Raw genomic sequence first — 24,919 nt, forward strand, 5'->3', positions numbered from 1 at the left:
ATACTGTACTTTATTTCATATTTGACACTAATTGTGTCAAATGGAAATTATTTCTAACTAGACCTCTCTACCTTAAATTATGTGCATAATTTATCTATGATCATGTGTGAAGGAAAGACCTAAAAACAGTTACTTATTCAGTCTCTGTTAGCATAATCTTAAAGTAAGTTTGACAATACCAAGGGTTACTTTAAACAATATATATTGATGTGATACTGTTATTAACACACATTCGGGTTCCCATCAAATGTGTTGTATATTAGACTTGGTATGTTACATCTTCAAATAAGTCTAGGTAAGTTAACTTTGAAATAGTTTATTCCTTTAAAAACAGTTATTAACATCTCCATCACAGGAGTATAGATGGTTTGGTCGGATGACCATTCCGTATGACACCTAAGTAAGAACTGGCTAAAATATCGATATCACAGATATCGTATAGTCAGTTATCTCAGCATTTAAACACATAATGTAAACTAAACATTAATATAGGAAGACACCTGCATCCGGTGGCGACAACTCTTTCTCACGATTCGTATTTGTGTTTATTCTTCATAAAAATGTTACATTGCTGAGGTTTGGCATTAGCATCCTGGTTATGACATGACTATGGCATTTCTCACACTCGCTCCTCTTCCATATTGACCTCTTAGGTCATGTATTTAAACATGTAATTTTACCTATATTACACATTTAACTAAAAAGTAATTAGATGAAAATCTGGCTTGTGGCGAGGAGCAATATGACATTAATTTTAAGATACTTGCAGTTGAAAAATTTCTCCCCCACTAAAAGGGTAATTTTAATGTTTCTTTAGCTGTTAGGAAAGCACGCAGCTATTATATGATAAAGAAAAAAATAATTCATATGTTTCAAGGAACAACGTGTGTCTTCATCCACCCTGAACGTGTGAAACAGATGCGGGAAAAAAATCGTAAGCCTAATGCAATTTTATCAGCCCAAAGTTTTAATGAAGTCATTAAAAGCCTCCCATCATTCGGCTAATGAATAAGAACACAATTTATCATATTTTGAGACGTTCAAGTCAATTTTAATTTTTTTATATCGGAATTTTTAATAATTACTTTGATATTATAAGATGTATATACTTTCAATGATAATATAAATTTGTAAAAGTTGTCGTACTAAACGCAACCACAATTGTGTTTATGTTTTTACTTTGTATTTGTAAGTTTGTTATGGTCAGAGACTCAGAGACAGAGTGTGGTGTGGAGTTTGACGATAGGTCTTGTATTTTTGGTCCCGGTCCCGACCATGGCTAAAGACCTGTAGATCCATAGATGTTACAATATATTAATTATCGCACTTCACCATGGAGGAAGCAACTGTGTTGACGGATACCAGAATTAACGAAATCTTGACTGAGCATTTGGTGAGTTGAATTCATAGTTTGCATGGCTTCAAACCTACCTTAATTATTATTATTATTATTATTATTATTATTATTATTATTATTATTATTATTATTATTATTATTATTATTATTACTTGCTAAGCTTCAACCCTGTTGGGGAAGCAGAATGCATAAGCCAGGGGACCCCAACAGGGAAAATAGTGCAATGAGGAAAGGAAACAAGGAAAAATAAAACATTTTAAGAAGAGTAACATCGATTTTAAATTTACCGTAACATCATTAAAATAAGTATTTCCTCTATAAACTATTAAAACCTTTAACAAAACAAGAAGAGAAATTTGATAGAATATTGTGCCCAAGTGTACTCTCAAGCAAGAGAACTCTAACCCAAGGCAGTGGAAGACCGTGGTACAGAGGCTACGGCACTATCTAAGACTAGAGAACAATGGTTTGATTTTGTAGTGTCCTTCTCCTGGAAGAGCTGCTTACCGTAGTTAAAGAGTCTTCTACCCTTACCAAGAAAAAGGATAAAGTTGTACTGTATTACAGATTCTCATTTTGAATAGAAAATATGTTTTCCTGTAGGATATGACGTGATTGAACCGAATTTGACCTTCATTTCAACCACAAACAAACAAAACAACCAGTTCGACTAACTTCAAGTAGCCGAACTGGTTGTTGTTGTTGCGGATGAAATGAAGGTGGAAACCGGTTTAATCACGTTATTTTCTACAGGAAAATATATATTGTCTGTTAAAATGTTTAAATATAATGTTTTTTTTTTCAAATTCCGGCCTCACTTCGCTCAAGAACGTATGTACTGCGAACGATAACATTAGTTAGCGTAGCAATGTTACGCTGACATTGCTAACGTTAGCAATGCTACGCTAATATTAGCATGTGTACTTTAAAGCATTTTTCCATATACCCTTTACACAATATATAAAAGGGTACAAAAGGGTATAGAACCTAACAAACCCACCTAACCTAACCTAGTAGTTCCCAGGTCATAAACCCTAGCCAGGGTCAAGCCCCCGGACCCCCTTCCCAGGTCTCAAACTTGTACTGGCAAGCAGTAATGTTGAGCTGCGCATGCTATAAACATTTAAATTAAAGAAATTAATGACTTACTTTTATGACCCGGATGACGAAACTTGTGGGTCACCGGGGTGTTAAGACTGTAACGTCTTAACTTCTATGAACGGCACTTGGGACATTATAAACATTGGGGTATTACATTATGTGATTTAAGGAAATTATCAACACTGGATGACATATCAAAAAATTCCCCATGAAATTTTGCAAATGCTTTTAAGTATGGAATACTGCAGCCTTTACAACTTTCTATAACTTCCATCGTAAACTATGAAAAAAAACCTCACTTGAAATATCAAAGACCTGATTAGGACAAAGGTTTCCACGGAAAAGGATTTGTTGGAAGGGGTATGAAGAGACCACTTGAAGAGATAAGCGAAAGGGTTGGGAAATATTAGCCCCCCCTGTGCAAACTTTCCATACGTATGGGTTTGTGATTGGTTAATGGAAAAACAACGGAGTCTAGAGAGTAAACAGGAATGAACTAGAATGGGAAACTTGTCCAAGGCAACTATTTATGTGAAATGGGGGCGTGACAAAGTAATAACAAAATGTATAAAAATAATATAGCAAGATAAAATGGAGTGTATGGGATATAATATTTAATGAGAATATAAAATGAGGTGATTATATAAGATATCGGATAATAAAACGAGTAATTCTTGGGTCAAACGTAATATGTATACGAGGGTATTACATTCAAGGCAAATACTTGAACCAAAACCGGGTGAAGTCGAATAGTTGAAGTTGGCGAGTAGAGAAGTAGAAATCCTATTGGTGGAGGCGGAGTTTATGCGCAGGTGGGAGGAGTTTATGCGCAGAAGGTCAGAACCTGCTATGTACAAACGAACGAACGAGAGCGACTACAACCGACACTTAGAATGTCAACAAATAAAGGAAAAACACTGCTAATGTTAGCATGTTACACTAACATTGCTAATGTTAGATTGCGCAGCTCAGTATTACCATATTTTTTCATCGGTTTATTATACATCCAAAAAGGTAATGTATAGAGAAGAAAAGGCTTGTTTTACCATTATATACCATTTCCCCAGTATGTTTTCCCCACCCAAAACCGCGACAGGAACGAGTGGCATTTTCGAAGAGAGTGGACATTTTTCTATAGAAAAAAGTAGTTTTTTCCTTAGGTTACATTGCCCTGTAATACAGTACAATAATACCAAAGAAAGTGGCCACTGAACAATTGCACTGCAGTAGTTAACCCCGTGAGTGAAGAAGAATTGTTTGATAATCTCAGTGTTGTCAAGTGTATGAGGACAGAGGAGAATCTTTAAAGAATAGGCCAGACTATTCGGTGTATGTGTAGGCAAAGGGAAAATGAACCGTAACCAGAGAGAAGGATTCAATATAGTGCTGTCTGGCCAGTCAAAAGACCTCATAACACACTAGTGGTACTATCTCAATGGGTGGCTGGTGCCCTGCCCAACCTACTACCAGTACATTGTTTGGAAATTGTGTGGTATTTTAATTTCACGCTAAATACAGGAGGGCTGTATTTTCCCAACTATTTATCATATGTTTTATGCATTATAATGATGATCTTTTGCAGCTTTGGGCTTCCTTGGGGCTTCAGGGTTCACCCTCCAAGGAAGCCCTGTTTGACATGATCAGGTTGGGAGCAGCTGTCAAACAGTCACCGGCGGTAGCAGAGGTTGACCCTCTGTCTATTGTCGAGGCTGTTGTGGCAGACGCTTCCAATGAGAGTGTTCAAACCCCTGCTCCTGTTGTAGCTAAAAGCTTAGCTCCCCCCTCCGAACATCCTTTGAGGGACGAACTAAGTCCAACGGTCTCTCCTGCGGGTAATTTTCTCCCCCCGGGGGAGTTCACTGACAGAGACTCCTCTTCGGAGGACTGCCGATGGTTTGCCTGCTGCTCCCAGAGGACGTATCCGACGTAAGGCTCGCCTTCCTCTTCGTCGCCGAGGTCTTCCTTCTCCTCATAAGGGTGTTAGGAGGCGCCTCTTCGGATCTTCATCCTCGCAGTCCCCTGCAGAGGAACCTCGTCCTTCAGCTACCGTTCCTGCTACTTCCTTGGACCTGGACCTCTCCGCAGATCGTTCGCGATCTCCTACGCCTGCCAGACCTGCTGACCTATCTTCACCATTCCTGGCTGCTGTGGGCGCCCACCCATCCCGTTTTCAAACGGGCACCGGTCCCTTCGGGGCAAAATGGGCTTTCACACATTGTGTGTAAGTCCCTTAAGCGCCAGGTTTTCTATAGTGCGCCAACGTTCGCCTGCGCGCCAGCGCACTACTGCGCGCAAGCGCTCTCCGGTTGCCGTCTCATCTCGCCAGCGCTCTCCTGCACGCCCACGATCTCCTGTTCGTCCTGCAGTTCCAGAGACTACGCGCCCACGATCTTCTGCTCGCCAACGGACCTCCACGCCCTTGGCCTGATACACGCCATGGACGCCCTCAGTCTCCTGCTCGTCAGCGATCTCCTTTGTGCCAGGGCTCTCCTGCTCGCCAGCGCTCTCCTGCTCTCCCTCGATCTTCGGATCAGGGCTCCAAAGAGAAGTCTTCTTCCTCTCCTGCTCGCCAGCGCTCTCCTCCACGATCGCCGACTCGCCATCAGACCTCGCCTGCTCGCCATCCCTTGTCTACGCGCCGTCGCCCGCTGTCTCCATCGCGTGCCCACGCGCCCACTGCCAGAACTTCTGTTCCTGATGAGCGCCCTCCTGCGCAACCCGCGCGCTAGTGATATTCCCCCTGCACACACGCGCCCTACGGCTTCGCCCTTACGGGCCCTTCAACATCCTGTGGCTGCACTCCATCCGAGGTCTCCGGAACGCGCACCAACGCGCCCCGTCACCCACGCGCCCTGTCGCCTGTGCGCACACGAGCTCCTTCTCCTGCATGCCATCGTTCGCCCACGCGCGAACTCTCCTACGTGCCAACGTGCCCCCTCGCCTACGCGCCACTGCTCGCCTGCGCGCAATCGCTCGCCCGCGCGCCATCGCTCGCCCGCATGCCCGCACGCCCTCGCTCGCCCGCATGCCCGCGCGCGAGCAATCGCCTCCTAAACTAGGCAATGGCCTATCGCGCATTGCGATGCCCAGCGCGACCCACAGCGCGTTCCCACACAGGATCCTGCAGTACGACGCGCAGTCAGGTCATCTTCATAGCACGCCCCGGGGGTCAAGAGTGCCAGAGATAAGGTCGAGAGCCAGCTCTCCGAGCTAGCCTCCTCCAGCCGTTCCAGCGCCGGAAACAAACTCCTCCCACCTCCTCGTGTCCACCAGAGGAGGTACTTCGAAATCGTCGAGGAGTCCTGTTTAGCTCTTCACCTCCACCACTCGGTGGAAGAGCTCTCCAGGGGAGCCCCTCTGGAGAGACTCTCCAACCGGCCAGTGTCGTTCTCGGCCTTGGAGATTCTCTGCCAGGAGAAGGTAGCGAAGTGTGCCATGCAGGCCACTTCGTGGCTGGATATCTGGCTAGGATCTCTTGGCATCCTGATACGATCCGAAGACTTGTCTAAGGAGAGTACCAGGAAGGCCTTGGAGACCTTCCTTCTTTTAGGCACTCGTACCATCGAGTTTCTGGCCCACCAAGTCTTGAACTTGTGGGCTAACACTATCCTGAAACGCCGTGATACGGTGTCTGAAAGATTCAACTCGAAGGTTCCCAAAACCGAGGTCAGTAAGCTCAGACATTCCCCCCTTTTGGGGAGTAGTCTGTTTGAGCCGAAAGATGTAGAGCAGGTGGCTGAGAGGTGGAGGAAGTCAAACCAGGACTCCCTCCTCCAAAGGGCTTTAACATCAAAGCCCTATAAGCCTCCAGCACCTCAACAACCTTCCCCTGCAAAGACGACAAAGCCGGCAGTAGCAGCAAAGGCAGCGGTGTCCAAACAGCCCTTTCCCGTCAAGGACAGGAGAGGCAAGAAGTCCTCCAGGGGAGGCAAAAATCCTAGGGGGATTGGCCGAGGCCGCAAACGCTAGGATTGGCAGTCCCCCCCCGCATTTCCACCAGTGGGGGGGATGCCTCCAAAGTTGCGCGAACAGGTGGCAGTAACTCGGGGCCGATTCCTGGACGATCTCCGTGATCAGCCAAGGATATCGCGTCCCGTTCATAACATCTCTTGTTTTCAAACTGAAACAGTTGGGAGTGGGTGGGTTGTTTCTTAGCATTATTATTGATTTTTTAAGTAATAGATCTCAAAGAGTTGTTGTTGATGGGCACCATAGTGATTATAGGAATGTGATATCCGGTGTTCCACAGGGTAGTGTTCTTGGCCCATTACTTTTCATACTATATACACATGACATGTGGTTTGGCCTAGAAAACAAGCTTGTTGCATATGCAGATGATGCTACTCTCTTTGCATCAATTCCATCCCCTGAATGTAGATCTAGGGTTGGTGAATCCCTTAATAGAGATTTAGCTAGAATTAGTGCATGGTGCAAATTATGGGGTATGAAGTTGAATCCTAACAAAACTCAAAGTATGATTGTAAGTAGGTCAAGGACGGTGGCTCCTCAACATCCGGATCTCAGTATTGATAATGTTTCTTTAAATATGTATGACTCTTTCAAAATTTTAGGTGTGATTCTCAACAGTAAATTTACTTTTGAGAAACATATAAGGTCTCTGTCTTCTTCAATTGCACAAAAAATAGGCTTATTGAGAAAGTCTTTCAAGATTTTCGGTGATCAATCTATTCTGAAGAAGTGTTTTAATTCTTTCATTCTACCTTGTTTTGAGTATTGTTCTCCTGTTTGGTCTTCAGCTGCTGATTCTCATCTTAATTTGTTGGACAGAAACTTACGATCTATTAAATTTCTTATTCCTGATCTAGATATTAATCTCTGGCAACGTCGTTCAATTAGTTCATTATGCATGTTGCATAAGATTTTTCATAACTCTGACCATCCTTTACATTCAGATCTCCCTGGACAATTCTATCCTGTTCGTAATACTAGGCAGGCAGTTAATTCTAATAGCCAGGCCTTCTCCATCACGAGACTCAATACTACGCAGTACTCTAGAAGTTTTATTCCAGCTGTTACCAAGTTGTGGAATGATCTTCCTAATCGGGTGGTTGAATCAGTAGAACTTCAAAAGTTCAAAGTTGGAGCAAATGCTTTTTTGTTGACCAGGCGGACATGAGTCTTTTTATAGTTTATTTATGACATATTTGTTTTTGATGCTGTTAATAGTTTATATATGACATGTCTGTTTTGACGTTGTTACTGTTTTTAGAATGATTTATTGTTAATTTGTTCTCTTCATTTATTTATTTCCTTATTTCCTTTCCTCACTGGGCTATTTTTCCCTGTTGGAGCCCCTGGGCTTATAGCATCTTGCTTTTCCAACTAGGGTTGTAGCTTGGATAGTAATAATAATAATAATAATCTCTTCCTCCCCTGACAGCGAATCCAGTGTCGTTGAGCTCTCTTGCCATGGGATCGGCAAGAGGGCAAGCCCTTTGGGCAGAAGTCGAGACCATGTTGAAGAAGAACGCTCTCCAAGAGGTCGTCGACGGGTCCCCGGGCTTCTACAGTCGACTCCTTCTTGTAAAGAAGGCGTCTGGAGGCTAGAGACCAGTCATCGACCTCTCAGCTCTGAACAGGTTTGTCAAGCAGTCCCCGTTCATTATGGAGACGGCAGACACGGTCAGATTCGCAATGAGACCGCGAGACTTCATGTGCACACTGGATCTGAAGGACACGTACTTCCAGATCCCAATCCATCCGTCTTCAAGGAAGTACCTAAGATTCAGCCTAGACAACAAGATCTACCAGTTCAAGGTGTTCTCTTTCGGTCTCTCCACAGCACCTCAGATTTTCACCAGAGTGTTCACCCTGATATCTTCGTGGGCACACAAGATCGGCATCCGTCTCCTCCGTTATCTGGACGACTGGCTGATCTTAGCAGACTCGGAGTCAACCCTTCTTTGACACCGAGACAAACTTCTGGGGATTTGCCAAGATCTAGGGATCATTGTAAATCTCGAGAAGTTTTCTCTGCTTCCTACCCAAAGACTGGTATATCTAGGCATGATATTGGACACCAATCTCCACAAAGCCTTCCCATCAGACGACAGGATAGCAAGGCTGAGGAAGGTCGCAAGTCCTCTCCTCAGACGAGACGAACTCCCAGCCCAATCGTGGTTACGTCTCCTCGGCCATCTCTCATCCTTGGTCCGTCTAGTTCCTAACAGTCGTCTCAATGAGATCCCAGCAATGACGACTCAAGTCCCGGTAGAGTCAAGGACACGATCCCCCGGACACCTTGATCCCTATGGGTCTCGCGGAACGGACGGACCTTCAGTGGTGGGTGGCAGACGAGAACCTACGAAAGGGAGTGGATCTTCTTGTCCTTCCTCCGGATTTGATGCTGTTTTCGGACGCCTCAAAGAAAGGGTGGGGGGGCCCACGTTCTGAACCACAGGACCTCAGGCCTGTGGTCAGAATCAGAAAAGTGCCTCCATATAAATCTGCTAGAAATGAAGGCCGTTTCTCTGGCCCTTCAACAGTTCCAACAGCACCTGGTGGGTCACTCTGTGGTGGTGATGAGTGACAACACCACAGTAGTGGCTTACATCAAAAAGCAGGGAGGTACCTTTTCAGAACAGCTATCCCATCTTGCAGTAGAGATACTGAGATGGACCGAAGTCCACTCGATTCCACTTTTGGCTCGCTTCATTCCGGGCAAAAGGAATGTGCTCGCCGACAGTCTGAGCAGAGCGTCTCAGATAGTGAGTACCGAGTGGTCTTTGGATCGTCAAGTAGCCAACAAAGTCCTGACTTTGTGTGGTTCCCCGATTGTGGATCTGTTCGCGACAGCGTTGAACTTCAAACTGCCGCTGTACTGTTCCCCAGTCCCGGACCCCAAGGCTCTCTGGCAAGATGCTTTCCAACAACGGTGGGACAACATCGATGTATACGCCTTTCCCCCGTTCTGTCTGATGAGGAGGATATTCAACAAGACCAGACTATTGGTCAACCTCTCGATGACTCTCATAGCTCCGCTATGGCATCACGCGAAATGGTTCTCGGACCATCTGCAACTCCTTGCGGAGCCTCAAAGAGAACTCCCTCCATGACACGAGCTACTCAAACAACCACACGCCAACATCTTTCACAAAGCCGTAGCGACGCCTGGAGACTATCCAGCATCTCCTCGCAGAGAGAGGATTTTCGCAACAAGTTGCGGAAAGGATGTCTGGACACCTGCGAAAGTCATCCGCAGGGGTCTACCAGGCGAAGTGGAGAGTTTTCTGTGGTTGGTGTCGTGGAAGGGGTATCTCTCCACTCGATGCCACTATTCCAGCAGTAGCGGAGTTCTTCGTATATTTGCGAGAAGAAATGCGCCTTCCAGTCTCGGCAGTGATAGCTATCGCTCAGCCTTAAGTCTAGCCTTCAGGCTCAAAGGAGTGGACATTTCTTCTTCGCTAGAACTTTCCCTACTCATACGTAGTTATGAACTTAGCTACCCTCAGTCGGAAGTGAGACCTCCTCCATGGAACGTGGTTTGAGTTCTCAGGTCTCTTAAGAGACCTCCCTACGAACCATTACGCCAGGCTTCAAATCGCCACCTAACTTGGAAGACGGTGCTCCTACTAGCTTTGGCGTCAGCCAAGCGAGTTAGCGAACTTCATGGTCTCTCGTATGGCATCGCCCATTCAAGGGGATGGGGGGAGGTAACGTTCAGCTTCGTCCCTGAGTTTATTGCTAAGACTCAGAATCCGGGAGTGCCAGACCCTCGCTTCGACTCCCTCCGGATTTCGAGTCTTCGTTCCGTAACAGATGACCCAGACCATCTCCTACTGTGCCCAGTAAGGAGTCTGAGGCTATACCTGAAGAGAACAGCTGCAGTTCGTCCCCAAGTGCGGGCTTTGTTTGTCAGCATTGGGAGATCAAAGAGGAGGGTTACCAAGAGGAGGGTTACCAAGAACATCTGTCCCTGAATCCTGACCCTCCTCCATCACGTCGTCCAAAGCTCATGATGTCAGGGGAGTAGCTACCTCCCTGCCCTGTAAGAAAAACTTCTCAGTGACGCAGGTTCTACAAGCAGGGGTGTGGAAGCCTCAAACGACCTTCACAGCCCACTACCTGCAAGACGTGACCCACAGTAGACTCGATACGTTCTCTATCGGCCCTGTGGTGGCTGCACAACTGCTGGTTTAAACCTCAGGCTCCTTAATGGACAAGTAGCAGAGGGTTGAGGGCATTGTTACCCGGTTTTAGTCTGCATGAAAGAAAAGGTATGCCTGGCCCTTATTCTTTTCTTCATCCTCCCCTCTCTTGGGGAAAGCAGCATCCTAGGTTCTCTGCACAGCTGACCTCAAACCACTGCAGGTAAACCATGTTCCCTTGTGTTCTTAGTATTAAGTTAATACTGTCGTGTCCCCATACCCTGACGAGGTGGTATTGGGAGAGTCCTAGCCTAAAGTTTCCATTTAAAGAACTTCAGGTCAACTTCCTAGGACGAGTCACACTTTTTTCCTTCACACAGCTTACGTAGGCCGCAGCCCTTGCATAGCAAGGTGCGAGCGAGGTGCAGGGACTCTTTATTGTTGAGTGCTGACACACTCAGATAATGAGTCCCAAGGCAAAGCCAAAAGCCAGTATGGCTGGGACTTGTTCCACCCTTCCTAAGGGTTAAGTCACCCACTTTAAATAGCGTGGTTTGTATTCCAGTTATGGAACAAATGACATATTCGTAGATACTGTAATTTGTATTTTTCCAAACTATACAAACCTTAGCTATATAATCAAACTTGCCCACCATCCCTGTCCCCCATGAAGTCCTACATCTAAGCAAAGTGAGCTTACAACATAGGTGTGTGAGGGGGGAGGGTAGCTAACTACCCTCCCTACCCCCCGCTAACTAGCGGTGGGGTAGTAATCCCTTGTTAAATTTTTATGGGTCGTGCTTTCAGCTACGCTGAAAGTAATTACCCACTTTAAATAGCTATGGTTTGTATAGTTAGGAAAAATACAAATTATCTACGAATTTGTCATGTTCATAACTTGAAAGGGGTAGGATTAGGAGCTTTTTCCACTTACTGTATAAAATAACGAACCTACTCTTGAAAACATAATGGCTGTAGGTAAACACTCCACCAACACTATGACATCACAATCATATGACGTAAACTACTTAGTTACTACGTAGTATGACTTGCATATTAATTTCTTTTTCTATGCAGAGAATGAAAAGTAAAATTCTACTTACAATCCAAAAGTATTTAAGTTTTTATAATATAAAAGGAATATATTTTTTTAGAATATATTTGTCCTATTAGTATACTTTATTTAGATAATCATCGATCTATTTTCAGAGGTTAAATAAAACTAGCGTACAGTTAAAATTACGCTACGTAGTAAAATTCTACTTGCAAACCAAAAGTATTCAAGTTTTTATAATATAAAAGGAATATATTATTTTCAAACATAAAACCTACCTGCTGGTTATATAAGAATGGTTATAGTCCCTGGGCAGAAATTCAAAACTCGTGGCAATCGCAGATATGCCAGGTGTACACTAGCGCTGTGGCGGTAGACAGGCTGAACTATTCCAACCAATTCAGACCTTCTCTGTCGCTCTTGCGAGCAACAACTATTGGAATTCACTCGTGATTAACCTGGATTTTAGCAGTATTTTGGTGATGTACTCCCATTTCGGGTTCTGGCATTCGCTTATTTGTTTGTTTGATCTGTGATCACGTGTTTATAACTTAAAAGGTAAGATTAGACATTTTTCAACCTATTGATGACGTCACAACCTTATGACGTAAGCTAAAAGTCTGGCTTGCCTTTTACAGAGAATGATAAGTGAATACTTGTTTACGAAGTATTAAGTTATAAATTAAGTTATAATTTAAGGGATTTTGTTATTTTAAGAAAATTTTTGTCTTTTTAATAGATTTTTTTGGATAATCTTCGATCTGTTTTCAAAAAGTAACTAGCGTTCAGTTTATTTATGCTACGCAGTTTTCAGTCTATCGTTACGATATTACGATTTCTCTTTTTATCGATTTTTATGAATAGTACATTCTTCTTACAAACTCAAGTTTTTAAGTTGTACTAGATAAAAGGAACATGTTATTTTGCAATTAATTGGTCCTTTTAGTATTTTTCTTTAGTCAAAGATTAAAGGAAGTTACGATTCAGTTAATCTATATACGATGTATTCTTGACAATTGATGTAGCTCACGATTCTGTGTATCGTTGTTTACTTGTTGGTTTTTGGAATACTAAAATTGTTCGTATAATAATTGTAGATGTTCCAATTGTTACGGTGTAGTGGTTTGCGGACTGTGGCCAGAGGCAGCACCCGAACTGCCTAGTGTCCAAATGCTGACCACAACCCGACGTTCACTACACAAAAAATATACAACAGTGGAATACCCAAAAACCTAAGTAACAGTTCAACAGACAGGAGTACTGGGTACCACCGATTGATTTATACTGGGCAAGGGGACCCAGCTAGAACCTGACTTACCCCTTTGCTTCTCCTGCCTTTAGCTTGCTGATCATAAGTAAAAGTATAAGAACATTAGGTGAAAGGGAATACAGTATTATAATTAAAAAAATAAGAAAAAAATCATTGGCTGAGAAGGGAAGCACATTGGTGTAAGGAACTGGAATGAGATGCTGTATTCATAAAAACAAGTAAAAAAAAATATTTATTTGTAAATGAAACAACAAAAAACTATTAGTAATACATTAATATTATATCAATTAAAATAATCAATTAAAGGCAAAATTATCAGCCCTTTACACCAGCTCCACAAATAATAAACAAGCAAGAAATTATTCACCGGTGGGACACTCGTAAGTGTTCCAATACAGTACAAGTATAAACAAAGGCAAACCTAACCGTGTATCTATTTGGACAAGTACCAGTACAGTATGCCATTTCAATAGCTCCTGTTACCTGTAAATGTTTATGACACTTAAAAGTTTGGCTATCTCCGCAAAAAAACTGTTGTAGGCCACTTTATGTTCGCTTGATTCTGGGGCAAACATTTAAAAAAACTGTCCATCACCAAGTTCCAGTATTGAATCGCCTTTTGTGATCTGGTGATGTGGAGTAGCAATATCTTGAGCCTTGTTGATGAAATCTTGGATACTCAAGTTTTACAACTGTCGAAGCTCATTTTCAACTGACTGGGAATACTGACGAAGATCCGTGCCTGATGTCAAAACTTCTCTAATGACAACATCTTCTAGCTGAGCCTTGAAACTTGAGTTCATATCTTCACTTTCTCCCGTTTCACCCATTTTGAGCAATGCATCATTTATTTCTATTAAACAAGATAATCATGTTTTGCGATACATTGAATTCCCACGATCCTGACGCGGGGAAACGGTCCAATGGCATGCATCCAGCATGGGTCCAGCATGAGTCCAGTATGGTTCCATCGTGCTGCATATGCTCAACATGCCGTGAGGGAGAGTCAAGATCTATACCGCCTCTCGAAATGCATCCAGATTGGATGCAAGGAACTGATATCGAAGCTAGGCTTGTTGAAAAGTAGCATCAACAAAGCGAACCTCATGCTGTGAGAAAAAACTCTTTGAGTTTCTGAAAGTCACTCACTTCCTCCTACAAGTCTCTATCCTAGGTAGAGAAGTCTTGATTCCTAGGAGTCAACTCCTTAGTATTCTGAATTCTGACCTCAATGCTTAGAGGTTTTAATTCTAGCTCTGCCAACCAAGAATTATCCCAGCAGGCCTTGGTCCGAGAACATAATACAGTATCTTTCTAGTTAAGATTTATTTCTTAATATAGCGCCTGGCGCAACAATGATCCAACGCTAGACGTTCATGGTCATGTAGACATCAAAGTCTATTGTCATGGGTAGTGTAGCGTCTGACTGACGCTGCCGTTACCGCTCCGCCCCGCTACCACATCTAGCTGACGCTGACGCTCCGCCCCGCTACCGCGTCCGACTGACGTTGCTGTTTGTCATGCCGCTTGGTGGCATGCTCTACTGCCTGGTGATCGTCGGCATGCCTGGATAGACTGACACTCGGCGCTATGAGCGGTCGGTTGACGTTGAGAAGCATGTACCCGAAGCGATGCATCCACCTTCTCCCGCCGTTGAACATTGCGGCTGGTAGGCCACCTGTGCGACAATGAGTCATCACCGGAATAGGCAGGACGCCTGTGCGACAACACGTCAAAACCGGAATCGTGACACCCAACTGCACTGCCAACGGTAGGCTGATAAGACTGCATAAACGAAGATAGTTGCTGTTTCATGTCTCACAGCAAAGACCAATTAGGATCAATCTTAGGCGACACGCGTGCAGCATTTTCAAACACGAACCCGCCTTCTTCGTCGTTTCTTTAGACCTCCCCACTTTCGGGAGACGAACACCCTTGCATGAATCGTAACACACGAAGAATGATTCTAATTTTGTTTTCAGTTTCGCGCCTGATGCGCGTCATCGCTTAATGTTAGAAAATACTTTTACCTCGCTTTACCTATAGCGAGGATGAGCGATCTGGGAATCGACAGAAAATGCTCTAGGGGACTTCTGTTCGGGTCTTACAAGACGGTAAACGCCAGGCTACGCCTCTCGATTCCTTTCGCCGCTCGACTTAACTTCTCCCCTGGGTCCGGGAGCTTGAAAGAGGTCTAAGGCTAGGATAACGGCAGGTCTGAACAGAAGCACCCTCCACTAAATTGAATAAAATTCACTGCACTAATTTAGCACTGAAAATTTGCATTTTTCAATATTAATCTTACCCGATGATCATGTAGCTGTCAACTCTGTTGCCCGACAGAAATCTACGGTCGGGATACGCCAGCGATCGCTATACAGGTGGGGGTGTACACAACAGCGCCATCTGTGAGCAGGTACTCAAGTACTTCTTGTCAACAAGAACTCAATTTTTCCTCTGTCGTGCCTCCAGCTAGACCTACTTGGATACGCTGTTGATTCTGGAGTTATTGTTCACGATTTGGTGATGTATTTGCTCTAGAGTTTAGCCTTCGCTATTCAGGAAGCTTTATCATTAGCTTAGCAAGCTTTTGGAATTAATTTGAATTAATTATGGTGACGAAGAGAGTATGGACTCTCTTTCACTTTTAAATGGCCGACCCTTCCCTTAGACGGAAGTGTTGGTGTCGAAGAGAGTATAGACTCTCTTTCACTTTTTATTTTATATCTCTCCGCCATTTATAGGCCTCTTCGATTAACTTTCTTTAAAAAAAAAAATATGCGACCTTTCCTAATAGTAGGCGGTCCTTACTTGGAACCGAAGTTAATTAACATTGAGCTCGTCATATCGTTTTTCCTGTTAAGAATTTATGCTATTTTAATTTTATGTTTTTGAAAGAATTTCTTTGATAAGTCTCGTACTGTTTTCAAAGTTGAACTAATGTTTTGTTTAGTCTCCGCAGTTGTTGACGTTCAGAACGTTCAACTTGGGCTCTATCGTTACGATAGAGAGAGAGTATTCACGGTTTCACGTTGCAGTAAGAGTAAACCGATTCTAGCGTTTCGTTCATTCTTTCTTAGCTTAAATGGTTTTAATTCTAATAAAGGAACTTTTTATTTGGGAAACCTTTCAGTTTTTTTTTTTTCCTTTAACAAATAATATGTTTTAACGATATATATAATTGGGCTCATCTCTCAGGTTCTAAGTCAAGAGAGAGAGAGAGAGAGATAGAGACGGAGGGAGAGAGAGGAGGATAAACGTTTCGTTCAAGCGGGTAACGTTGTTCTCGTTTTTTTTTTTTTTTTTTTTAGCTCTTCTCCCTAGTCGATAGAGGGGAAGAAGGTAAAACGTTTCTAGAGTTTTATTCTTGTTCCCAGGCTTTATGCGGTGAGAGATTTTAAACGTAGTTTATTTGATCTAGTGTTTAGTCTCTTTTCCAGCCACTGAATTCTTTATCTTTCATTATGTTTTTCTGTTACATTGTAATACTGTTTTCGCAATTACTACCTTTTAATGAAGGATAGGATTGCGTGTTTCAGGTACAAACCACATAAAGTTTCGAGTTCAGTGAAATAAGTGCAAACAGAAAATCAAAAGTGATAAAGTGATATGCGCAAAGCGTTACAGTGTTGCGTTCGAGGGTTCGTCTGTTCGTGCCAGTTGTTCACCTAGTCCGATACCTCTTACAAGCTCCCAAGCCCAGGGGAGAAGTAATGTCGAAGGACTTATGGGTTCCTCAGGCCTTGATCGACGAACAGACGTTTCCCTCTGTGGTTTCGGGTGTATCTACACACGTTGCCGACGTGATCACCCCACCCACACAAAGACGAGAGAGCCCATTTATTCCTCGTCTGCGGAAGAGGTTTCTCGCAGAAACCATGGACCAAATCTTGCAGCTTTTAAGTGCAAGTCGGTCCCTTCCGCGCAAGTCCAACGGCCTAGGTGTAGCCACTGGGTCAGTTCGGACTCGCTGCAGTACGACAACTGCACACCTCCTAAGAGAGGCTAGGTGGTACCGCAACAGGCAGTAACTCCGTCTGTTGCCGCACCAGCTGTTTTAGACCCTCAGTTACAACGGACAGTAGCTCCGTTTGTTGTTGTCTTTCATAGACCCTAGTGGTCCATGCTGCAGACTATACAGTCTCAGCTTGCTCCTTCAAGCAGGAGTATCATGCTGGAAGGTTGACAATGCAGCCTGTTTACCTACAACCCGCCGAGGTTGTGCGCTCAGCAGATACTGCGGCTGCCTGCTCCCACACCACACCTGTGAGAGCTCCTCCACCGATGCGCAGTCCTCACTGCCAGACGCATGTTCTTGCTGCACCATCTGCTAACATGCGTGAGCTGCCGCATCAGGAGTTGCCGGATTCCAGCACTATGCGGCATTCTCCTCGGCCCATGCAGCATGCTCTGCAGACCTTACAGCATGCTCCGCATACCATGCAGCATGAGCCGCATACCATGCAGCATGAGCCGCATGCCTTACCTCATGCTCTGCATACCATACCGCATGCTCTGCATACCTTACAGCATGCTCTGCTTACCTTACAGCATGCTCTGCATTCCTTACAGCATGCTCTGCATACCTTACAGCATGCTCTGCATACCTTTCAGCATGCTCTGCATACCTTACAGCATGCTCTGCATACCATACCGCATGCTCCTCAACCCACCGCAGCCCCTCCCACGCACCAGCACTCTGCTTTTGTTGTTGCCAGCTCCCACACTCCGACTGCGGAGAAGGTTGACGATGCACCCGTGAGCCTACACCTCCCACGGTTGTGCGCCCGGCATGGCTTCATGCTCTCACACTCTTGTTGTGAGAGTTCCTCCACCCATGCACAGTCAACCCTGCCAGATGTATGATGACTCCCACACACAGAGCACTCCGTTGCCGTGCGGGAGCTACCGCAAGCTGCCGTGTTTTGACACGGTGTGTCAGCCTCCGCAACACACTGTGGTTACCGCCACTCGCCAGCAGCAAACTAGTCAGGCAGGAGTTGAGGCTTCCCCACACATCTTTGGTTGTTGCCAACTCACAAACTGTCATGCAGTTACATGACGTTGCCTTCTGGTCTGCTACTTATACACCAGTGCTGTATGTCCTCACGCTCCTGTTGTGGTTGACAGTTCAGTTTTTGACAGTTCACAGACTGTCAAGCAGTTTCATAACGTTGCCTTCTGGTCTGCTGCTTTTGCACCAGTGAAACCCTCACTGAGAGAAATTAGCTTTTCTCGGATATGGTTCCTGTAGATGAGAAAGTGCTGTTCTCCCTCCTTCTGATATTCCCTTGAGGACTCTTTCATTTGGAGAGGAGCCTTAAGCTGCTTAGCCTCCTATGGACTTTTATTTAAGCATAACATGCTTCCAGGGAGGGTAAATGGTTCCGCTTCAGTCGCTAACCCCGTCTGTTGCCACACCTGCTCCCATAGACCTTGAGCTTTGTTGCAAGACATGCAGTCCAAGCTTAGTCCTTGATACAGAATTTTTGTTTACGGAGTCAGTGTGTCACTGGGAAGACGTTCAACAACCAGCAGAGGTGACTTGTTGTGACGCAGTGCGGCAACCTCAGCAACCCGATAAGGAGTTGTCTGTACTACCCAGACAGTCTAGACAGTTTCGGGTTGTCGCTGTACTTCCTCGCTTCCCCATGGTTGACAGTTCACAGACTGTGCAGCAGTACCATGATCTTGTGTCCGGCTCCGTCAGACGACTGGCTTTTAAGAGCTCCCACAAGTCGTCGCTGTCTGGAGAATCTCAGATGGACTATGGATCTGACCAAGGAACTGGGCCTCCTGGTCAATTTAGAGAAGTCCCAGCTCGTCCCATCCCAGACCATTGTCTACCTGGGTATGGAGATTCAGAGTCGAGTTTTTCGGGCTTTTCCGTCGGCCCCAAGGATCAACCAAGCCCTAGAATGCATCCAGAGCATGCTGAGAAGGAACCGATGCTCAGTCAGGCAGTGGATGAGTCTAACAGGGACACTTTCATCGCTGGCCCTGTTCATCGAGTTAGGGAGACTCCACCTCCGCCCCCTTCAGTATCATCTAGCTGCTCACTGGATAAAGGACATGACGCTAGAGACGGTCTCAGTTCCTGTTTCCGAAGAGATGAGGTCTACTCTAACGTGGTGGAAGAACAGCTTTCTTCTCAAGGAAGGTCTACCTTTGGCTGTTCAGAACCCCGACCGCCGTCTCTTCTCGGACGCATCAGACACGGGCTGGGGTGCGACATTGGACGGACAGGAATGCTCGGGAACATGGAATCAGGAGCAAAGGACACTTCACATCAATTGCAAGGAGTTGTTGGCGGTTCATCTGGCCTTGATAAACTTCAAGTCCCTCCAGCTAAACAAGGTGGTGGAGGTGGACTCCGACAACACCACAGCCTTGGCTTACATCTCCAAGCAGGGAGGGACTCATTCGAGGAAGTTGTTCTAGATCGCAAGGGACCTCCTCATCTGGTCAAAAGATCGAAAGCTCACGCTGGTAACGAGGTTCATTCAGGGCGATATGAATGTCATGGCAGATCGCCTCAGCCGGAAGGGTCAGGTCATCCCCACAGAGTGGACCCTTCACAAGAATGTTTGCAGCAGACTTTGGGCCCTGTGGGGTCAGCCAACCATAGATCTGTTCGCTACCTCGATGACCTAGAGGCTCCCGTTGTATTGTTTTCCGATTCCAGACCCAGCAGCAGTTCACGTGGATGCTTTTCTGCTGGATTGGTCCCATCTCGACCTGTATGCATTCCCGCCGTTCAAGATTGTCAACAGGGTACTTCAGAAGTTCGCCTCTCACAAAGGGACACGGCTGACGTTGGTTGCTCCCCTCTGGCCCGCGAGAGAATGGTTCACAGAGGTACTGCAATGGCTGGTCGACATTCCCAGGACTCTTCCTCTAAGAGTGGACCTTCTACGTCAACCTCACGTAAAGAAGGTACACCCAAACCTCCACGCTCTTCGTCTGACTGCCTTCAGACTATCGAAAGACTCTCAAGAGCTAGAGGCTTTTCGAAGGAGGCAGCCAGAGCGATTGCCAGAGCAAGGAGGACATCCACTCTCAGTCTATCAGTCTAAATGGGAAGTCTTCCGAAGCTGGTGCAAGGCCAATGCAGTTTCCTCAACCAGTACCACTGTAACCCAGATTGCTGACTTCCTGTTACATCTAAGGAACGTAAGATCCCTTTCAGCTCCTACGATCAAGGGTTACAGAAGTATGTTGGCAGCGGTTTTCCGCCACAGAGGCTTGGATCTTTCCACCAACAAAGATCTACAGGACCTCCTTAGGTCTTTTGAGACCTCAAAGGAACGTCGGTTGTCCACTCCAGGCTGGAATCTAGACGTGGTCCTAAGGTTCCTTATGTCATCAAGATTTGAACCTCTCCAATCAGCCTCTTTTAAGGACCTCACATTAAAAACTCTTTTCCTCGTGTGCTTTACAACAGCTAAAAGAGTAAGTGAGATCCACGCCTTCAGCAGGAACATAGTTTTCACATCTGAAACGGCTACATGTTCCTTGCAGCTCGGTTTTTTGCTAAAAACGAGCTTCCTTCACGTCCTTGGCCTAAGTCGTTCGAGATCCCAAGCCTGTCCAACTTGGTGGGGAACGAACTGGAGAGAGTACTTTGCCCAGTTAGAGCTCTTAGGTACTATCTAAAAAGGTCAAAACCTTTACGAGGACAATCAGAAGCCTTATGGTGTGCTATCAAGAAGCCTTCTCTTCCAATGTCTAAGAACTCAGTTTCTTACTACATCAGGCTTCTGATTAGGGAAGCACATTCTCATCTGAAGGAAGAAGACCTTGCTTTGCTGAAGGTAAGGACACATGAAGTGAGAGCTGTGGCTACTTCAGTGGCCTTCAAACAGAACCGTTCTCTGCAGAGTGTTATGGATGCAACCTATTGGAGAAGCAAGTCAGTGTTCGCATCATTCTATCTCAAAGATGTCCAGTCTCTTTACGAGAACTGCTACACCCTGGGACCATTCGTAGCAGCGAGTGCAGTAGTAGGTGAGGGCTCAGCCACTACATTCCCATAATCCCATAACCTTTTTAACCTTTCTCTTGAATACTTTTTATGGGTTGTACGGTCGGCTAAGAAGCCTTCCGCATCCTTGTTGATTTGGCGGGTGGTCAATTCTTTCTTGAGAAGCGCCGAGGTTAGAGGTTGTGATGAGGTCCTTTAGTATGGGTTGCAGCCCTTTATACTTCAGCACCTAAGAGTCGTTCAGCATCCTAAGAGGACCGCTACGCTTAGTAAGGAAGACGTACTTAATAAAGGCAGAGTAATGGTTCAAGTCGTCTTCCTTACCAGGTACTTATTTATTTTATGTTATTTTTGAATAACTAATAAAATGAAATACGGGATACTTAGCTTCTTTGTTAACATGTATGCTGGTCTCCACCCACCACCCTGGGTGTGAATCAGCTACATGATCATCGGGTAAGATTAATATTGAAAAATGTTATTTTCATTAGTAAAATAAATTTTTTAATATACTTACCCGATGATCATGAATTTAAGGACCCGCCCTTCCTCCCCATAGAGAACCAGTGGACCGAGGAGAAAATTGAGTTGTTGTTGACAAGAAGTACTTGAGTACCTGCTCACAGATGGCGCTGTTGTGTACACCCCCACCTGTATAGCGATCGCTGGCGTACCCCGACCGTAGATTTCTGTCGGGCAACAGAGTTGACAGCTACATGATCATCGGGTAAGTATATTCAAAAATTTATTTTACTAATGAAAATAACATTTTATTCTTTGGTAAAAATAATATTTTCATAATTGTTTAAAAACCAAAGTATACACGCTCTCAAACAAAATGACCCCATGTAGATAGAGAGAGACTTACTATTCTGTCAATTGTTTGAATGGGAATGCAAAAGTCACTGAATCCCATATAAATGCAACAAAATATTAAATATAAAATATTAACATACTGTATTACCTTAATAGATATTGGAAAAGAATATATCGATAAATCAAGACCAACCCTTATATTAAGGGGTTCCAATAAAAGGCGAATTATCACCCGTTGCAATATATAAGGTTTCGTGTCTGAGAAAACTAATGGTTTGTGTGTATAAAAATATTAACGTGGCTGCGTGCCAAAGAACAATGAGCAATCTGTTGACTTGAAAACTGTTAATGTTCATGTATTTGCAGTGTCCTGGGTCAACAAAGCCTTCTGTCTTTGTGTTTTCTGGGGACTTTGGGCAAGAAAAGAACATTAATGTATTGTTTTTTTCTCACTTGTGTCCTCTGCACAAATATTCTAATTTAATACTGTATTAACCTGCATCTTATAGAAGCAAAGTATTTCAGTGTTTGTAATCCTTGGATCGGAGAGAAAGGCTTTTAACAGATTCTGGATGAAACACTATCCAATTACAGTTTCCAATACAAGGCTATTGTTAAGTAATATAATAGCTTCACAATGCATCCTTATGCTTGAATCAGAGTTCCAGGGTCTCCCAAGTTTCTCGTTGCTCTCTCCACCTATCTTTAATAGGCTTCAATACAGGATTCTTTAATTCAGATTGTTTCTAATTGACACTTTTTTTGTTTGGCAATCTCCAGCCTAAAATAAATTTCTAGAACATAACCCTCGCTTGGTGCAGGGTGTTGTCACTCTGAAAAATAGGAAAAAGGATGTCATGACAGAAGTGGACCAAGAGCTTACAATAAATTAATAATAAAAAATTTCAAATGCTTTAAAATTATGTAGTTTCCTTAGATACAAAAAAATTTAAGATTTTTTCACATGAACCCTTTATCATTATTAGAACGTCCCTGGCCTTCAAAAAGAACTATTCTGTGACACAGGTATTGCAAGTGGGCGTATAGAAACACCAAACTACATTCACCATCCACTACCTGCAAGACTTGACACACAGGAACCTCAACACGTTTCTATCGGTCTTGTGGTGACTACACAACTGCCGGTTTAATACCTCGAGCCCTTATTGGACAAGTAGCAGAAGGTTGAGGGTATAGGTTACCAACCCGGGTTTTAGTCTGAGTGAATGAAAAGGAATGTCTGACACTTTTTCTTTCTTCATCCTCCCCTCTCTTGGAGAAATCATCATCCTGGATCCTCTGCACAAACTGACCTCAAACCTCTGCAGGTAAACCATTGCTCCCTTATGTAACCTAGTATTGTTCCAGTACTGTTGTGTCCCCATACCCTGGCGAGGTGGTATTGGGAATGTCTTGGTCTCTTAGGTTATTTCCCACAGGAATTGGAATAACTTTTACCTTGACAGTCACATTGCTAGTATATCACCACACACAGCTTGTGTAGGCCGCAGACAATGCTTAGCCGGTTTAGCGAGGTGTTAGGATCTCCTTATTTGTGCATGAAACCCTGCACAATAGGAATTACCCCGGCTAAGGCATAAAGCCAGATTGGCAAGGACATCCACCCTCCTAATGGGTGAGTCATCCTTGTAAATAGCATTGGTTTTTATTCCAGTTACAGAACAAATGACAAAGTCGGAAGTAATTTGTATTTTTCCTAACAAACCTTAGCTATTTATACATATTTTCCCGCCTTGGAGTCCTACCTCCAAGCAAAATGAGGCTCAGTCACAGGCGTGTGAGTTAGGGGTGAAACTAGCTACTCCCTCTAACTAGCGAATGGGTAGTTAATCCTCGCTAGATTTTAATGGCTCCTCCTTTCAGCTCCGCTGAAAGTAATACCATTGTAAATAGCTAAGTTTTGTATCTTTAGGAAAAATACAAATTACCTCTGAATTTGTCATGTTTTCTTGTGACTGTGTACCTTTTACTTTGGGTATGAGCTTAAGCTGATACCTGTGACATCTCCCTGCATAGACAGTTGGAAGGTTAGCAGGAGTCATCTCCATTATTCTTATACAGGACCAGGTGGTCTGACATTTCCTGGGAAAATTGAACCAGTATCCCTCAGAAAGACAAGTCTCCTATTAAAGGACGATGGTTTGTATTCATGTAGGATCAAATCAAATTTTAGAGGTAATTTGAATTTTTACTAATTATACAAACCTGAGTCCTTTAAGTTACACCTGTCTCAACCACCTCACAAGTCCCAGGCATAAGGTTAAAACTGCTAGGCTTGCTGACTTAGCTGGGCGGGGCTTGCCTGCCACCTAACAGTAGTTATAACTGCTTTTGTAAATTTTCAAAGGCAGTGCCAGCTTCACTGAAGTCATACACCTAGTAAAGGACTCAGATTTGTATGAATAGGAAAACTTCAAATTACTCTTGAAAGTTGTGGTATTTTTATGAATTATTAAGGAAATAATGTAATATTCTGTATGTTGCAGAAAGTAGATGCCCTACAGGAAGCTCTTTTAAATCTCTTGGAAATTCCCAAGTCTGAAAAGGAAACTGCACATCTTACAACTGTCTGTAATGAACTACAACGGGCATTCACTGACACTGTAGCAGAAGCAACTGCAGCAGCAAACCATGATAGTACACAAGGCAGTGGCCAGAAGCCTACTGAAACACCCAAGCCTACAGGGTAAGCTGTAAATATGCCTAATATTTTTAATATGTAATCTCTCGTGTAAATTTTATTGATTGGGAATTAAAGAAAAGTAACTTTTTATATGTTTCAGAGATCATTTATATGGGTTTGAAAATTTACACTGTACATGTCATCTGAAAGGTACAATATATAATAGTTGGAAAATATCTTCATAATCTTTCTCATTTGTTCTGTCACTATATACAAACCCTTTCGCTTTTTATTAGAGAATATACTTTCAGCGAAGCTTGAAGACTAGGCATTGGACTTTTTGCGAGGTATAACTAGCCAACCGCTAGTTAGTTGGGGTTTGGGTAGTGGGTAGTCCTGGCTAGCCCACTCATACACACACCCATGTTTTCTTGCCACTTTTTCTTTTGGCTTGGTAGAGATCGAATGTCATCCCTCTCTACCTCTCAACTTTTTGACTGGCTTTTGACTAAATTGCTCTTTTAGTTTTTTCTTCATTTTATACATTTTTGAGTGTTGCTGTTTGGAGTCGGAGACTGCATCTCT

The 24,919-nt window shown here is 44.0% G+C and overlaps 2 protein-coding genes across 2 annotated transcripts in view; one reads left to right on the forward strand and one right to left on the reverse strand.

The window, feature by feature from the left end:
• LOC137646049 (mediator of RNA polymerase II transcription subunit 23-like) overlaps positions 1-24,919 on the reverse strand; it is a 714,542-nt gene that overhangs the window by 499,349 nt on the left and 190,274 nt on the right. The window lies entirely within an intron of this gene.
• LOC137644757 (uncharacterized) lies at positions 1,211-24,579 on the forward strand. Its single transcript, XM_068377654.1, has 3 exons — positions 1,211-1,393; positions 24,198-24,397; positions 24,495-24,579. The coding sequence occupies exons 1-3, from the start codon at positions 1,334-1,336 to the stop codon at positions 24,577-24,579; spliced, it is 345 nt and encodes a 114-aa protein (XP_068233755.1). The 5' UTR covers positions 1,211-1,333.

This window comes from Palaemon carinicauda, chromosome 8, assembly GCF_036898095.1.
Source record: "Palaemon carinicauda isolate YSFRI2023 chromosome 8, ASM3689809v2, whole genome shotgun sequence".
In the NCBI taxonomy this organism is placed as follows: Eukaryota; Metazoa; Arthropoda; class Malacostraca; order Decapoda; family Palaemonidae; genus Palaemon; species Palaemon carinicauda.

What these genes read in the sequence shown, in the direction of transcription:
- LOC137644757 (XM_068377654.1), top strand. Translation starts at nt 1,334, where the DNA reads ATGGAGGAAGCAACTGTGTTGACGGATACCAGAATTAACGAAATCTTG. An exon ending in AAATCTTGACTGAGCATTTG is followed by an intron (nt 1,394 to 24,197) that starts GTGAGTTGAATT and finishes TGTATGTTGCAG; the next exon opens with AAAGTAGATGCCCTACAGGA. An exon ending in GAAACACCCAAGCCTACAGG is followed by an intron (nt 24,398 to 24,494) that starts GTAAGCTGTAAA and finishes TATATGTTTCAG; the next exon opens with AGATCATTTATATGGGTTTG.